Source organism: Artemia sp. Qi Xiang Cuo, chromosome 1 (genome assembly GCF_049724085.1).
Source record: "Artemia sp. Qi Xiang Cuo chromosome 1, ASM4972408v1, whole genome shotgun sequence".
Lineage (NCBI taxonomy): Eukaryota > Metazoa > Arthropoda > Branchiopoda > Anostraca > Artemiidae > Artemia > Artemia sp. Qi Xiang Cuo.
The window spans coordinates 98,193,283-98,210,297 of NC_142794.1; the positions used below are offsets into that span (position 1 = coordinate 98,193,283).

General features: G+C 36.6%; 1 protein-coding gene across 8 annotated transcripts in view; it reads left to right on the top strand.

Moving 5' to 3' along the window:
- Positions 1 to 17,015, top strand: part of LOC148956978 (uncharacterized) — a 307,801-nt gene that overhangs the window by 9,929 nt on the left and 280,857 nt on the right. For 7 of the 8 annotated variants that reach the window (XR_016142442.1, XM_089097082.1, XM_089097088.1 and 4 more), the window contains one exon: positions 4,526 to 4,641. Coding sequence is in view for 6 of the 8 variants with exons in the window: in XM_089097082.1 (XP_088953208.1) it covers positions 4,526 to 4,641 (116 nt within the window). In the remaining 2 variants the exon portion in view is untranslated. Of the gene's footprint in view, positions 1 to 4,525; positions 4,646 to 17,015 lie in introns of all 8 variants that reach the window. The other variant, XR_016142441.1, reaches the window with a different exon arrangement.

Here is a 17,015-nt window from a genome sequence, read left to right on the forward strand (position 1 = left end):
AAAATAATCTAAAAAATAAGATTTATAACTCAAAAGTTGTGCTTCCTTTTTGTTAGTGTTTTGGTTCTTTACAGTTGAGCCATAAACACAACCATAGCGAAAAACAAAAAAAGAATAATTTAAAAAAATAATTTTTTTAAGTTTGAAAGTTTATTAACTTTTTTTATTTTTGAAAATCATATTTGAAAATAATTTCAAGATTACCTGCAGTCTGCCCATCATTCGTTTGTGCAAACATGTTTTTTAATTGAATACACCATCTCAAGGGCATAGAAAGGGGTCTGAAAATAGGGTCTGAAAAAAAAAACACAAAACAAAAATACTGTTTTAGCTGAAAAATATAATAGACCCTAGTCTGCATACAAGTGCTCTCATAATGTGTTCTAGGGAAACATGGTTTTACATAGTTTGAGATATTATATACATATAAAATAAAAAATGCACATCTAGATGCTGTAGCTCCTGAATCCACAAATACATTGCTACTTGTAAGTATTTAATAAAATACATGAATAGAGATGTATTAATTACGAAGAATGACAAAATTATATACACTTAGATATGTGTATGAATCTCCGTCCAGAGTATCATCTCTAGAGGAAATGGGGTCATTTTGTTTTTAGCCCATGAACTCACCCACACCCTTCCATTTTCTTCGAAGATCGTATACATACGAATAGTTGTTTTGGAATCGAAACGCTACACTTGTCTCTATATCATTTTGGAAATTTTCTTGAAATAAAAATTATTTACTGAAAATTTAAAGAATTGAAACGTTTACTAATCCACCGTTTTAGACAAGCCAATTATTAATAGTCTAGTCGCTTAGTCCACAAAAGAGGATGATTCGGGCAAATTAGGAAAAAAGTATGAAACTTGGTCCACATATGCAGTTTAATGTGCTCTCTTTCAAATTAGACTGGGACACAATCGATCCGACAACCCTAAGGGTGGGGGGAATAGGGGGTAAAAGTCACCCAAAGGCAGAAAATGCGAAAAAGTATCTTTTTGTCTATTTCAGCTTGATATTTGGTTAGTATATTCGTTATTAGATATAAACTGAAGGGAAGTCATGGGAAAAGTGCTGGGATTGTTCCACCACCCGGGGGGGGGGGGGGGAATTCATCCAGCAGTGGGAAATGGGAAATGTTTTTTTTGCCATTTTTAACTCGACATTCGGTTTTTATTCTCGGGTATTAGAAAGAGAAAAAAGTAATGGAAAGTTTTCGGATTGCGCTAGTAACTTACGGGGGGGGTTAAGGGGGTGAAAATGGCCACGAAGGGTTTCAATTTTTATTTTTATTTTTTAAACTGAAACAGAGAAACTGATGCAGTGGAACTTTCCAGAAATACATCCGGAAGATCCGTTTATCGTTGTATTCGGTGGCCTGCACATAAAAACGAATATCCTAAAAGTACTAGGAGACTGGATGAAAGGATCTAAATGGGACGAGCTTCTCGTCCAAGCTGATGTTGTAACGACAGGAAGAACAGATGCCATTCTTAAAGGGTCGCATGCTACTAGGTCCCGTTACGCTCACCAAGTAACTGCTTCAGTCCTTCATATCCTTAGGTGCCGAGCATATGATGAGTATGCTGCTGAGAATGAAGAGAGAGACAATGAGGTGCTATCTTTCGATGAAAAGTGTGAATCAAGAAAAGAATTCAGCGATCAGTTTAGTTACTGATCAACTGTACTTGATATTGAACGGATTTTGTTGATGTTAGTACGATCCATCCGCCATGCAGATTTTATGCTTTATGTCGACGCTGTGCGAAATATTCTGCCGTGGATGTTCGCTCTGGACCACACGAACTACGCCAGATATCTGTCGGTGCAAGTTCGAGGCATGATTGCTCTCAGCAACCAGATCCCAGCTGTATTTTGTGAGTTTATGAAAGAAAACTTCACAGTTCGAAAGACAAAACATACTTTTTCTTCCATGGTAATGGATCAAGCGCATGAACTGATGAACGAGAAAATGAAAGGAACAGCCGGTTTGATTGGACTCACCAAAAACCCAGATACCATGCTTCGATGGATAAAATCAGGTCTCGATGTTCAAGGGGCCGTTGAGGAGTATGAAGAAAGTTTCACAAACCCTTCTTCTGAAGAAAACTTGAAGCATCGTGAGGACACACCAAATTACAGATGAAATCCATGTGCCGTGTTCAGGACTTTCTTCAAGTCATTGAAAGAAGGGGCAATCCATTTGCTAAATCAGAAAACGACCTTCTTACTCCTGAAAAGAGGAGAGCCATGTCCAGTAACGTAGTACACAACACTAGGACGGCATACAAAATTGGACTCGGCCAATATAAAAAGTTTACCGAAGAGCGACTGACAACATGCTCCACGCTAGTCACAGATGCTATTAAGAAAATAACCTGCCACTATTCACAAATGTGATAGCCAAGAAAGTGTCAAAGATAAAACAAGAGATTACTAGTCTGAAAAACAGTTGTTCTTTGTTTGGTGGATAGTACATTGCCTGCCAGTCTCGTGACGGTAACATGGACGAGTTTCTTAAGCACGAGAACCAGCCCACTCCCCCTGAATTGTCCGACAGCGGATACCTTAGGAAAACAGCAAAATCTGACCTTACAACTTGTTTAGAAACATTGCTGGACATACCAACTACTATATCTCGAGTCAGTGCAAAAGTATTCGATGGATCAGCCTTGGTTCATATGCTCGCACCCGGCTCCTGCAAATTTTTTAAAGATTACACGGACACAGTTTTTCTACCGTACATTCATAGCCAACTAGAGACGGTCAGTCGGATTGACGTTATATGAGACAGGTACATCAAAAGCAGCTTGAAGAAAGGAGAAAGAGAAAGGAGAGGTTTCGGACAGCGAGTCAGCCTAAAAGAATCGACTCCTATCCCTCGGAACAGGGCTGCTTTCCTCTGTACCGAAGAAAACGAAGAGCAACTGTTCTTCCTGTTAGCAGACCGCTTGGCAAGCATGAATTTGTTTGGAAAAGAAGTTTATAGCACAAAGGATTCAGATGTTGTGCCTTCGGTGTCATTTGGTCCCTTGCGATCATGAAGAGGCAGATACGCGGATTATCCTCCACGTTCATCACAGCTACCTGTCTGGTCACCAACAAGTTATGATACGAACCGTAGATACAGATGTGTTCGTGGTAGCTGTGGCCACTTGCTCATACGTCTCACTTATTGAGCTCTGGGTGGACTTTGGTGTGAAGCAGCAGTGCAGAATCATCCCAGCTCACGAAATTCATCATACGCTTGGCCCCCAAAAGTCAAAAGCTTTGCCTGGTTTCCGCGCGTTTACAGGCTGTGATACAGTATCTTTCTTTTCTGGCATTGGAAAGAAGAAAGCCTTTGATGTCTGGAGAAGTTATCCCGATGCATCTGACGCGTTCTTAGATTTGTCTTCTGCGTCGACAGCTACGAGACCGTGAGCTTTCAGCTACTGGAAAAATGTGTAGTTTTATGCTATGAGCGGACAAGCGAAATCCAGGTTGTTGACAAAGCGAGAAAAGTACTTCTTGCCAAGGGACGGCAGATTGACCGCATCCCACCAACATCCGACGCCCTTCTTCAGCACACCAGACGTGCACACTTTCAGGTTGGCCGAATTTGGGGAAGAGCAGCCGAACCCATTCAGAATCCTCCTTCCCCCTCTGAATTTGGATGGAAGCAAGTAAATGATAAGTGGCACCATGGGTGGACGACGCTACCTGAGGCATCCAAGGCGTGCAAAGAACTGGTCAAATTTGGCTGCAAAGCCTGCAAGCCACCATGCAAGTACATGAAGGCTTGACTACAGTGCACTGATCTGTGTACCTGTAATGGAGCGTGCTACAGATCTGACGCCAGCAACGAATAGGCTGCTGAACCAGGGCACCAACTGCGTACGACTTTTCTTTTTTGTCTTATTTTTACCTCTTTTTACTTCTTCCTTTAGTGATTAAAGTTATATCTTTAAACGAAAGTTATAGTAGTGCATTTGATTCTTAAAGGAGGGAAAACAAGGGGGAGCCAGTCGTAGTTTTGCGTTTCACAGCTGTCATCTCCGGTTTTCTTTATCCAGTGTTTGCCACCTACTCCCAGTAGAGTCATCATAACCGCCGCAGCCAAAATTGAACAGAGCCTCAGTTTGGCATTTAAGATTTTATTTGATTCAAATATTTATTTAATTTAAATATCTGTGTAAGTTATGATACGTATTTCAATATTATACCATATAATCAAACTAGCTACAAAATTAATTACTCTAACAAAGCCAACAATTGTTAAAGAAAATTGTGGATTTGTTCAGACTTTAAGATTAAAACCACTAATCAAATTCAATTACCAATTTGAATAATCAAAATAACTTTAATATATTTTCAGGGGGAAAAGGCTAAAATTGCGCATGTTAAATAGTTTGATGTGATACAAATAAATTGATTTAAATAATCATTTAGCTTATATAATTTATTAAATGTATTAAATACCTGTACTAGAAATAAACTGAAATGTGTAATTAATTAAATAACTTTTGGCTTTAGATACGTCTTATGAAAAAGCTTGCGGTGATTCTGGTAGACAGAGGGTCCCATTTTCTGCTTCTGAGCAGTCATCAAGCCGTCAATTCAACGCTCAAGTCCAAACATCCAAGTTGACGGTAAGTAAGTACCTTGTTAAATAAATTATAATTCACAGCCATCTTTCATTTACTTCTGTAAAATTAAGTGGATGGTAGGCAAGTTTAGTAAAACGTAAGGCACTTATGTTATAGCACTATATGTTATAATTCTTCATCCATTGACGCTCTGTAGAACCGATTTCTTCGTTAGTTTCTTCCAGCTTTGTGTAAGACAAGCAAAGACAAGTGACAGAATAGATGGGAAATATACAATTTGGGCTATGTATTTGCACATTAGAGGGGTGAGGGTAAAATGTCTGGACAGTTTGAAGTTAGAAGACAATTCTTACTTCATAATATACAGAATAATTGTACCTAACTCATTTTGCATGCAGACCCGCTATACTTTACCCTTAATGTGCAAATATACAGCTCAAATTTGTTTCTTAAGTATTGTATTTTCTTCATATATTGGTATATTTCATTAGGATTAGTCAGAGAAACAGGTTCTACTTAGATGAAGAACTTAACATAGGCGCTATAACATATAAGCACCAAGCATAAACTAAAACTAAAGGATATTAATTTCTTGTTTCGTACTACATATCTGGTCCATTCTTTCAAATTTAAACACATTTTCTGCCCTTCAAAATAACTATTATCTTAGTAAACAGTTGGCAGTTAGTAGAGATTTTGACAAGTACATTGGTATTATGCGCAATTAATTGCTGATTTAGGTCCTAATTAACGCAAGCAATGATTTAATATGATGACAAATAAATTAAAAATTTAAACCATGTCTATGTTGTCGAAGAAATGAATTTTTAGCAACCATTTATTTAAACAAGTACTGGGATCTAGATCGGGATGTAAAATTATAGATGAATAGAGACATAATAAAGAAATAGAGAGGTAATTCAGAGATGCTTAAAAACTACAAGAATAGAGAGAGGACAATATATGATAGAGAACAAAGAAACCACAGGGGAAAAGTAGGATGATGGAGGTATAGAGGGTAAATAAAAATACAGAGATGAAGAAAGATAGAGAGATGAGAGACATAGGATATAAATTGGGATTCAATGGAATATTGTTTCTAATGATGGTTGTAGAATTCATCAAAAGATCGAAAGGTTGTGTGAGAATACCATTGGTTCAATTTACTTGTTTCACCTTGGTTGTTTGTTCACAAAACAACCTGGAATATAAAAATATGGAATATATATATACAAACTTCTTCATGTAGAAGAGTGATATTCGTGTTGTAAAGCTTGTGTTGTATGAAAACAAGGGAGGAAAGGAAATAATAAATGAAAAATAAAACAAAAAAGGTGAGAAAACGAGGATTTTGTCAGCCAGTGGCAAAATATGAAGACGAAAAACAAGCAAAGATTTCGACAAGGACCTCCGCCAAGTCGTCTTCAGTGCAAAAAAAACAAACAAATAAACAAACAATCAAACCAAATCTAACTTTCCGAAGTGAATCTAATGAGAGCAGAATAGACCCAGTGTCTTTATCATTTATTATTTCCTTTCCTCTCTTGTTTTCATTCGTCATGTATAGCCAGTGTGGTCTTAGAATGCATAAATAAAAAAAAAAACTGAAAGTAAGGAGCGACAGTAAAACTTAAAACGAACAGAAATTATTCCGTATATATATGAAAGGGGCTGTCCCCTCCTCAACGCCTCGCTCTTTACGCTAAAGTTTTCTATTGTTTTAAAAAATAGAATTTTGAGAAATAGTCAAACTTTAGCGTAAGGAGCGAGGCGTTGAGAAGGGGACCGCCCCTTTCATATACGGAATAATTTCTGATCATTTTAAGTTTCTTAAAATGAAGACTTACTTAAAAGTAAGTTTCTTACTTTCAGTTAAAAAAACCTGTATTTTTTATTTCTGAACGTTTTTGAATTAATGCAGCTTTGATTTTGGCTCACCGTACATGAATAATTAAACGAAATTTGCATATTAATTTTACTTTTTTTTTGGCTAAATGGCTTTCTCGGTATTTTGTTGTGACGTAACTTACGAATAAACTTAGCCTACGTAACGAGCTTCTATATTAATATGTTTTTTTACGTATATTAGGGAGTTCGCCCCCCTAGTCAATACCTCACTCTTTACGCTAAAGTTCAATTTTTTTTCGAATCACAAACCCATGAATCACAAAGACCGGTTAATAAGAATAGATAGCTCTTTTGAAAGTACTCAAAAAAAACTTTAGCTTAAAGAGCGAGGTATTGACTAGGGAGGGAAACCCTTATATGCGTAATAATTTCTGTTCCTTTTAAGTTTTAATGTTGCTCCTCACCTTCATTTGAAAAAAACTTGTTTTTTTATTTGATTTCTGATCGTTTTTTTAAATAATTAAATACAAAAACAAGTTTTTTAACTGAAAGTAAGGAACGACGTTATAATTTAAATCGAACAGAAATTAGTCTGTATATGAAAGGGGCTGTCCCCTCCTCAACACCTCGCTCTTTACGCTAAAGTTTTTCATTTAAAAAAAAATAAGAGTTGTGAGAAATTCAAACTTTAGCGTAAAGACAGAGGCGTTGAGGAGGGGACAGCCCCTTTCCTATACGGAATAATTTCTGTTCGTTTTAAGTTTTAACGTCGCTCCTTACTTTCAGTTAGAAAAAGCTTGTTTTTTTTATTTAATTTTTGAACGTTTTTGAATAAATGCAGGTTTTGATCTTGGCTCACCGTACATGAATAATTAAAACAAAATTTTCATATTAATTTACTTTTATTTAGTTAAATGGCTTTCTCGAAACTTGTTTAATTTTATTTACGAACGTTTTTATAAGAAATAAATATACGTTACTTACGAATTAACTTACGTAACGAACTTCTATATTCATATATTTTTAATATGTATATTAGGGGGTTCGCCCCCTAGTCAATACCTTGCTCTTTAGTAGTACGTGTCGTCTGGATTTGCTTACGCCCCTGGACCAGACAAGTTTCCGGGCCAACCAGACATGTTTCTAGGCCAAGCAGACAAGTTTCTGGGTCAACTATAAGTTTCTGGGCCTTTACGTTCCATGGCATCTTTCCATGGCAGATTACCAGACTGATTATTGCTATTGTTGTCAATTGAATATGGAATTATACAAAACCTACCAGACAAGTTTCCGGGCCAACCAGGTATGTTTCTGGGCCAACCAGACAAGTTTCTGGGCTAACCAGACAAGTTTCTGGGCCAACCAGACAAGTTTCTGGGGCAATGAGACAGGTTTCTGGGCTAATAGGTGTATGGAAATACTGTGGGTACACCATATACGGCAACCTAAATGGAATTTGAGGGTCGATAAAGTGAAATTATATCACTATTCTAGACTAGAGAAGCTCTACACCTTTTCAAAGAGAGTGACTATCCCCATGCATATAGGTAATACTTCTACAAGACATTACACCTTTTCAAAGAGAGTGAGTATAACTTGATTGGTGATTGGGATTTGAATAAAAGGAATAGTTTTTTTTACAATTCATATTAGTAAGAGAATTGAATTTAAAGAGAATAGTTTATTTGAGAAGATATTAGTAGAGAAAAAATGAGTGGTGCATTTACATTTTTGGAGATTAATGATGGAGCCGACAACAGCAGCAACGATATACGAATACCCAATGGGGCTGTGTAAATGACCACTGGTTGTAGACTATGTTTTTAATGGGACGCTATTTACACCAGATACTTGAGATCATTAAGTAAACTTAAGCAAGAAGAGCAGCTATGTTTTGCTGTAAAATGGAATATTCTCCATATAACTAAACTTCGGTCAGAAGTAGATGTCCTATCGAAATATATTGATGAGAACAAAATGCATCAGTGATTATTATTATTGTAATTATGTTCAATAAAATTGTTTCTAAATCAATGGTATTTTTTTCTTTCTATAGTAGACTAGCATATATTTTTTAGAGTAGAAAAAATTCAGGTTAGTCTGAAGTTGGTTGTGAGAGTTAGAACTCTGAAAAATAGACGGATTCGAGGAAGAGCGAATCAGGGGGAATCTAGTTCTTATGGGCAAACGTTTGATTCTAGATGACGATTTTCTAGAGATGTCTATTCAAAGGAAGACATTTTCTCGGGGACTGCTTGTCGATATAATAAAAACTGATTTTCCATCATCAAAATACTGCATAAAACCTCTACGTCGTGGTTCAACTGCATTTACACAATTTATGGTTTTATTGATGGCAACACGGCGAAATGATATTGTGGATATGCTTGTAAACATTAATTTTGAAATTTAAGACTTTATTTTCAAGAGAAAGATAATGTTCAAAGGTAATTTACTACTCTCTCTCTCTATACTACACATATTTTGGTTGTTGCTAGCTCAATTTCATTGTGACAGTGATAGTGACAACACATGAAAAAATGTTCCATTCATGTCTGCTATGTATGTACACACTGGGCAGCTGGTCATCATGTGAGAATTGCACAGTAATCAATGAGTATGATTAAAAATGTAGATTATGCAACCCGTGTAAATTGCATAGAGGATATGCTGTACAAATTAAAGGTGGTAATTCCTGTCTTGAGGATGTGTGTGACTCTCATCCTCGAAACCGCCTATGCTCTAATTGTCATTATGATAAATGAAATCAGTGGGGGAATACATAACCCGGCGTGATTGGAAAGAAATGCTAAACGTGATTGTAGTCTATTGCTACGAGATTGGTATCGTCTTGGTTTTAGGTTGTTCTGGGAGGAGGAACAGGGTCAACGATTCAACTGTTGGAACAGCAAAAGAATATAGTTTCTACGTCATCGCTGTGAAGACAAAGGGTGTTATGATTATGAGCCCACTGATTTTTATTTGGCTATGACTGAATGTGATTCGACACTTGAGGACACCGTTTGTGAAATTGCTTTAAATAAGCAAATTGAAAAATGGGAATTCTATAGAATGAATGAGAATAGTATCATTGACTATACAAAGAGATATGACAAGAGTGAAGTCATGCTCTACTGTATAAAATGTGACCCTGACATTGCAGTACATCAGGATCAGTACACTGTGAATTCGGATAATCTACCTGCACTAGTTGTTGTCGACAAATACCTAGTAGAGGATGAAATCTAAAGAGTAGAAAAGTCGTTTTATCATGTATATAAATTTTTTTTTATTAATAAACAATTTCACATACATTTTTAGAACATTTTATTCTTAGGGTACTAAAATCAATATTAAATACACTTGTAAGTATATTCTCCACTAGAAAGTCGTTCAATCGAGGTAAGTCAACGTAGATGCTGAGAAACTGCTTGTAGGTGTAACCACGACATCTGAACATGAAAAAGAGTAGTTCATGAAAGCCACATGTCTTAGTCGTTAAATCCTGTACTCTTTGTTGATTTTGAATAATGGTTTTCCCACTGCTTTCAATAAAGTTGCTGTTGTATGGAGCGTAGAATTTATACGATAGGCCAAGATGATCAAAAAATTCAATATTCTTTGCTGTTTGAAAGATGCATAGCCAATGACCGGTCTTCACAGTCAATGGACTGCCATTAACAATGATAAGGGTATCGTTAACACTTGGAATTTTTTCAATTAAGTCGGAAGATATGCAATAGGATTTGTACTGGGACATATATAGATTCATATCAAATACGTTGATTATTTGGTTTGTGTTCATGGTGCTAGGTTTAGTAGAACACTGCCGTCGGGTGTGATTTCCCAATAGGTTTCAAATTGACTCGGTGATATTAGCGTGATACTCTCAGTCAGAGCATCGGCAAATGTACACTCTAAACGTACATTCCCTGTTCGTACTATACTCATATTCTGTGTGCTGATTGCCTGACAAGTCCAAAACAATAACCCCATGATTTTTTGAAAACATTGAATCTGTTATTCCATTTTCAAATAGTTGAGAGTCATGATCTAGGGATTGCATGGTCAACTCGTACAGAGTTCTATAGGATTTTTTGTCAAATGATAGAGTGTACAGTGGACTACCATTCACTTTGAACACGAGACTAAATATACCAAAAAAATTAAAATCATGTGGGGATTCAGTCCAGGATCCAACTGCACTGCCGCTCTTCACAAAGGCCAAAGCCAATTTTGATGGAATTTCTCCATTGATAAATGATGAATCGGTATAGCTACGAGAGCCGGTGGCAATGTGACGTTGATTGGTGATTGTATGGGGGCAAGAAGTTTAATGTTGTTACCATTGGCTCTTAGCTTTTCCACTGCCAATGCAACAGAGCTCATAACCTGTTGTTTTCGGACGTGGAGAATTGGCGATGTCATAATAACATTTGCATCGGGTGCTGCAGGAAGTGTTTTTCTCAAAATAAAATTCAATGGTGCCATCTGTAACTTTATGTCAATCTTGACATTGGGGGGGGGGTAGTCATTGGGAAATGTTGAATATCTCATGATTTAATTTTCCAACTAGATGATACTCCTGGGTCACTGCAGTAGTCAACTCACCGTCAGTATCAACACTTGATCGATATTCATAGCCTAATGATTGTCCTCTCAACTCCTTGTAAGCCTTTGGTGTCATCATCATAAATTGTATGTAACTTGCATACTTTGATAAATTATTGCGAGTGCTCACCAATGTTTCATTGATAAATACATTAATTTGTTTGAATAGGTTGTGTAGAATACCGCTTTCATAGGAGAGACCTTCTCCGGCATTTGGAGTTGTATTATCTGACTTTTTCTTCAGCACAACATTCAAATCAATAAATGTTGACGACAAATCAATGAAATAGTCTTCATTGGAAAATATTTCAAAGTGTACTTTTTCCGAGAGGAGTTGTTGGGGGTGAAATTGTTCATAGAAGCCATACTTGATACTGACATCAACATTTTCAGCATTGAATCGATTCAATGAGGAACTGATTGATGGATAAACTTCCATGGGGGGGGGGAGATAAATCATCTTAAGAGAAGAAATCCTTCTTGGGTCTAACAATCTTTTATTTTTCTTCTTATGCTTATTGGTCTTCGTTGCTTTATTCCTCAAAGTCCTTGTCGATATTCTTCGCTTCCCGCCTCGTTGGAGACTGATGAGTGAATGACGCGCACGCATACTTTTCAATTCCTCCCCATTTTGTCAAGATTTTAGTTGCTCACCAACGACTGTTGCTGAAGATTTAATATTTTCATTAACACTATTATTGAAATTCTTGCCCGACCCCCAGCTCTGTAGTGTGGAGGCATCAAAATTTGATGCAGCAGGTCCAAGATATTTTCTGGCAAGGGGTAGTGCAGAAAGAAATAGCCAAGCAAACCAGCTAACAAGACCATAGCCAGACATTGTAGTACGACTCTTGTAGTAGTCCAATCCATTGCATATTTGATGTGAACTAAAAGCACAAACATAACAATCAATATCAAGGTAGACAAATGGAATTCTAGTATTTTTGATTTTATGTGAGTGTACTGTCGTTGACAATGGTTCAAAAATGACCAGCAATCAGTGCTAAGCCTTTGATTGTTGACAGAGGATCACCCGATTTACTTCTTAGTGTTAACTGGCAGAGTTCCAAGTACGAAGTTTTTACAGGAACATACTGAAGATGCTTTATATTATAGTGATGAACAAGTTCATGAGTTGTTTTTCGTTCAAGAACAAGTAGGAGGGGGACATTTGAATTACCGACTCTCGACGTTTCCACAAAGGATGCATAGAGAAATATGCAAGAGTCCGAGACAAAACCAGGTGGACAATCAGCAAAAATAAATTCATCCATCCCGTAAACGGTGCCCGCAATTTTCCCATTGATCATATTCTGTTTAAGGCCAAGAACATCTCTCAGATTATCATTGAGAATAATTATTTCAGTGTCAACAGGTGAGCTAATGTAAATCCTATCATGTTCCAATGAATAATTAAAATGAAATGTACCATTCCTACGATACGAGATTTTTCTATTGATTGTACGACACAAATCTCCCATATTATCATATTCAATATATTTCAATTTGGCATGTGGATAGTCACTAGGTTTAAGTGCTTCAACCCATTCATAGTTGACAAAGACCAACCCATTCATAGTCCAATCGAATGGTATAACTTTTATATCATACACACGATCCTTTCTCAGGATGTCATAGGTATTTTTGAGAATACAGTCGACAAGAGCCACTTCATATGCACCGTCAAATTTGATGGCGGGGGAGAGTTTTTTCCAAAAATCACTTGTCATATTCAAGTCGTTGTAGAGAGGATCGGAAACGTTGGACATGAAAGTTACATAGAAATCATTGGGCATTGTCAATATCTTCAACACCGATCCAAGAATCAAAATCAGAGTTGTATCCTAGCCACCGAACAAGTAACTGTTTCTTACCCCTGCGAGTACGTGTCTTTAATATCTTTTCAATTGGATAGATTTCACTAGCATTCTTAACTTTTTGCAATTCATAGTCATAAAAGCCACCGAGAATCTCTTCATCTTTGGTATCACGCAGGCGATAAGTTATGGGTTTTGTGTCTAGGATTTTTGCCACTTTAAAAAGTTCGGTGGACCACAAATAATTCCCCTTTTCAAAAACATTCGATGTCCTATTAATTCGAACAGTACCACCAACATTGAATTTATTTTTCTTCTTGACAATAGTTTCATTGAAATACTGTTTAAGAAAGGTGTCAATTGTATCATGATCAGAATGATGAACTTCCGTTGGTGTAGAGTTTGACAATGATCGATGAGGTCGTTGATTATAAATCAACATGATTTTATCTAAATCATTAATAAAAGTCGGTGTATTTTTCAATGTGCATTATCTTGAAATTAAAAGTCGAATAGTTCTTATCAATCGTTCGGCCAATGCAGCCTCTATAGGACTGTGACTATGACTGTGTACTATATTTCTCTAGTACTTTTGCAACATGGGGATTAACAAATTCACTACCGCGATCCGTTTAAATTTTTTTATATGAATCCTGTTCGAGAATACTTTCAATGGCCTGAGCAACATCAACACCTCTTTTTGATCGCAATGGAATTGTATATGCATAGCGACTAAAAACACTGATTGCAAGTAGAGTGTACTTGTACGGTGTATTGTGACGTCTTTGAAGCTCATCTAGAGTCAGGAGATCTGCTTGCATTATATGCAATGGGTAAAAGGCTTTAGTTTTTCGATATTGATTGGCGCGAAGTCTATGATTTCTATGCAGAGTGTAACTTGATTCATTTTGTAGATAGTCTTGTACATTTTTAGTGTGAACACCAGTGACTTTGGAAAGAGTGGTGGGGAAACTTAAACTTTCTGTCTTATTAATATTTGTACAGGTATCTTTTAAAATATCAACTGTTTTGAACGTAACAGCGTTGTGTACTGTCTGACACCCGGTGGTGTACGGACTGTTGGTGGTGGTGATGGTGATTGTGACGTTGATTTGATAATTTTTCGCTTTTGTCTAGCTATCAGTGGTGTGCTAGTATTTTCCACAATTGATTTAAAATCTTCTTCTTCTCCAAATTCATTTTTTAATGGTGTCAATGTTGTTGATGATAATGATACATGTACATTTAATTTTTTTTATAAGTTGTGTATTTCCAATAAGACTTTTGGGGAAGTTTAATATATCTAGAAAATTGTAGAGATGAGTGTCAAATCATAATAGTCCTTTACGATTTGTAACCATGTCATAGATTAAATCAAGCAGATTATAGCTCTTGTCCCGAATTATAATCCCTGCTTCAAGGCTCTCAACTTGAACATGTTCTTGACAACTTTCCATGAGAGGGACTAAGAGTCGTGTTCTCTTTTCACGATATGTTTTGAGCATTTGTGTTCTCAATGTAGTAAAAGTTTTAACCAATTCTACCTTTTTTTAAAGGGCTCCAGCAGCAGCAGACTCCTGGGAAAATGATTTTTTTTCGGGGTTGATACCAGCAGCAGTGGGCTTTAACCGATAGGACTTGTGTTTGTCCACTCGGCGAAGTGCATCTTGAAGTAAAAGCAGTTTTTTATCATCCTCAATATTTTCATTGTCAAGGAATTTACTCAGATTGTTCTCAAAGTTTTCCACGGGTGAGAGAGCGACTTCTATTGGAGTCAATTCATAGGGTTTTTTCATTCTCTAAAGAAAAGTGTTTACAAGTCCTGTAGTTATCGGCTGTAAAATTGTGAAAAAGCTACTGCCTATTTAAAGAAGACACTTCCTTTTGAAATTCTATCCTTTCTTTTTAAAGGCCAATGTACGTAAAATTGATCGATGTTGCTTTGCCTGTTGCTGAACTAATTCTGGCAGTTGGACATTGCCCTCGGTCAAATTTAAAAAAAGTTCAGATACTAGATTAATAAAGCCATTGTCAAGACCATGTTTGAGTATTGTTTTCCTAAGTGGAGATTTTGAAGTGCTTAGAACCGAAAACAAATGTCTATTTTTATGTAGTTTCTTCAGTGTTATGATAGCGACTAATAGGTCTTTTTAGTATTTACAGGAAGATATACTGTAATTTCATTGTCGAAAATATCTGTGACTACACGTAGATCCTCGGGTGTATTTTGATTAAGATCCAATAGGATATAACCGTAGGGTTTATTAGTTGCCTGATTGTATGCTGAGAGCAGAAATTTAGGGGTACCTGGATAGATTTGTTTATTGAGGGTTATTAGCGAGCTGGAATCACGAACAACTCTGTAGATGATATAGTAGGTGCAGTTCAAAGCAAGTGTTCGCATACATTTGCTCTGATGAAAGAGATTGTGTAGAACCAGAGTAACAGAAATCTGTTCATGATGAGAGTGAACAGTGAACAATTGCAGCATTTCCTGGGACCATTGTTCAATAGATTCAGCCAGATTGTCAATGATCAGCCAAGAGTTTGGTTCAATAATGCTGAAAACATCAATTCCCTGTATGAATTGTATCTGCACCAAACCCGTGGTGGCAACAATTGCTTTTATTTTATCGTATGACTCTTGCCAAATACTGTAACAATAGTAGATTTTTTTTGGCTTTTCCACAAACATTTTATCGCAATTTTTAATTATTTTAGTTAAGAGTGTTGTTTTGCCCGACATTGACGGCCCACACAGAAACGATCTGAATGGTGTTTTAAATTGATACATGTTCCCTTCAACAGTTCACCTGGACAACTAACTGTAGACCATAATTGTCTAATGACTAAATAATTTTCCCTACTACTAGTCTGTTCCAGAATAATAATAAGAAGAAGAAGACGCTTAAATAATCATATTTTCTTTTATTATATGCATAAAAAAAAAGTAACAATACATTGAAAAAAAGCACATTAAACACGAAAAAAATACACTTCTTTTTAAATTTATGTATAATAAAAAATACAACATTTATATAGGCACACAGAGAAAAAACACTTAAATAAATTCACTTTTTTTTTTTTTTATTTATAGAGAAAAAATACAACATTAGATTAAAGCACTTGAAAAAATATCACTTTTTTTTAATGAAACATTTACAAAAAAATCTGCTCTAAGTCAAAAAAAGATAACTTTGATAGTGGCGGTGCGCCCCCCGCTGGCGGCCGGCCCTCCCCCCCCCCGGGCCGCGAGGCCCCCCAAAGGTTTTAGGAAATAATTAACAGGACTTTATTCAAACCGAGATTTTCCCTATGGATAACATATTCGGCCTGGTCTGAAGTTCAATAGTGTCCAAGGGGGAGGGTTGTCACACCGTCTTGACAAACATAGACCTTGTCGGAGCTGGTACTCATGGCAATTTTTTCTACATTTAAAGTAAAGTTTATGTTTTTGAGAGAACGAATTGCCACCAATTTGGCTCGTGGAATTTTATTTTGAACAATACAATTCCTATAAATGTTCTTATCAAAACTCTTATCTACATAGCGCTCGGGTACTCCTATGCAATGTTTGTTGATTTCCTCGTCGTGTGTCTGTATAAAATATACCTTAGGACTTACAAACACACCACGAGAAATCATGTTACTTCCCGCTTCAGATTTACAAAGTAAAAGCCGAGTTGCCTTTCGACGTTTCGCAAGCTCTGGGTAAAGAACACCCCAAGTGGTATAATCCATCCGTGAGCTGATAATTTCACCGTGCGCCAAATCATCAATTAGATTTGGGGTTTTTACTTTTAACAGTAGAGAATCCGTGTCCCCGCTACAGATCTTCTCGTACCCCCTTTCCAGAACTTGTACCTTTGCAATATTGGAGAAGTACTATCAATTTAGCTGGTCTGAGGTCTCCAGGATAATAATACCTACAACACTATATGCACTCAGGATAAGGCGTCTTGTTTTACTAAGCAAAATTCCAAGGTACTGGCCAATAACCATTATTGAAGCGCAATTTTGATTGGTGATACGTTGTAACTAATTTTTGGGATCGGTCACAAAGTCACAACGGTTCTTATGGCAATCACTCTCACATAATTTACCTTAATTACACATTTTGCTTAAATTAGGTCCTACAAT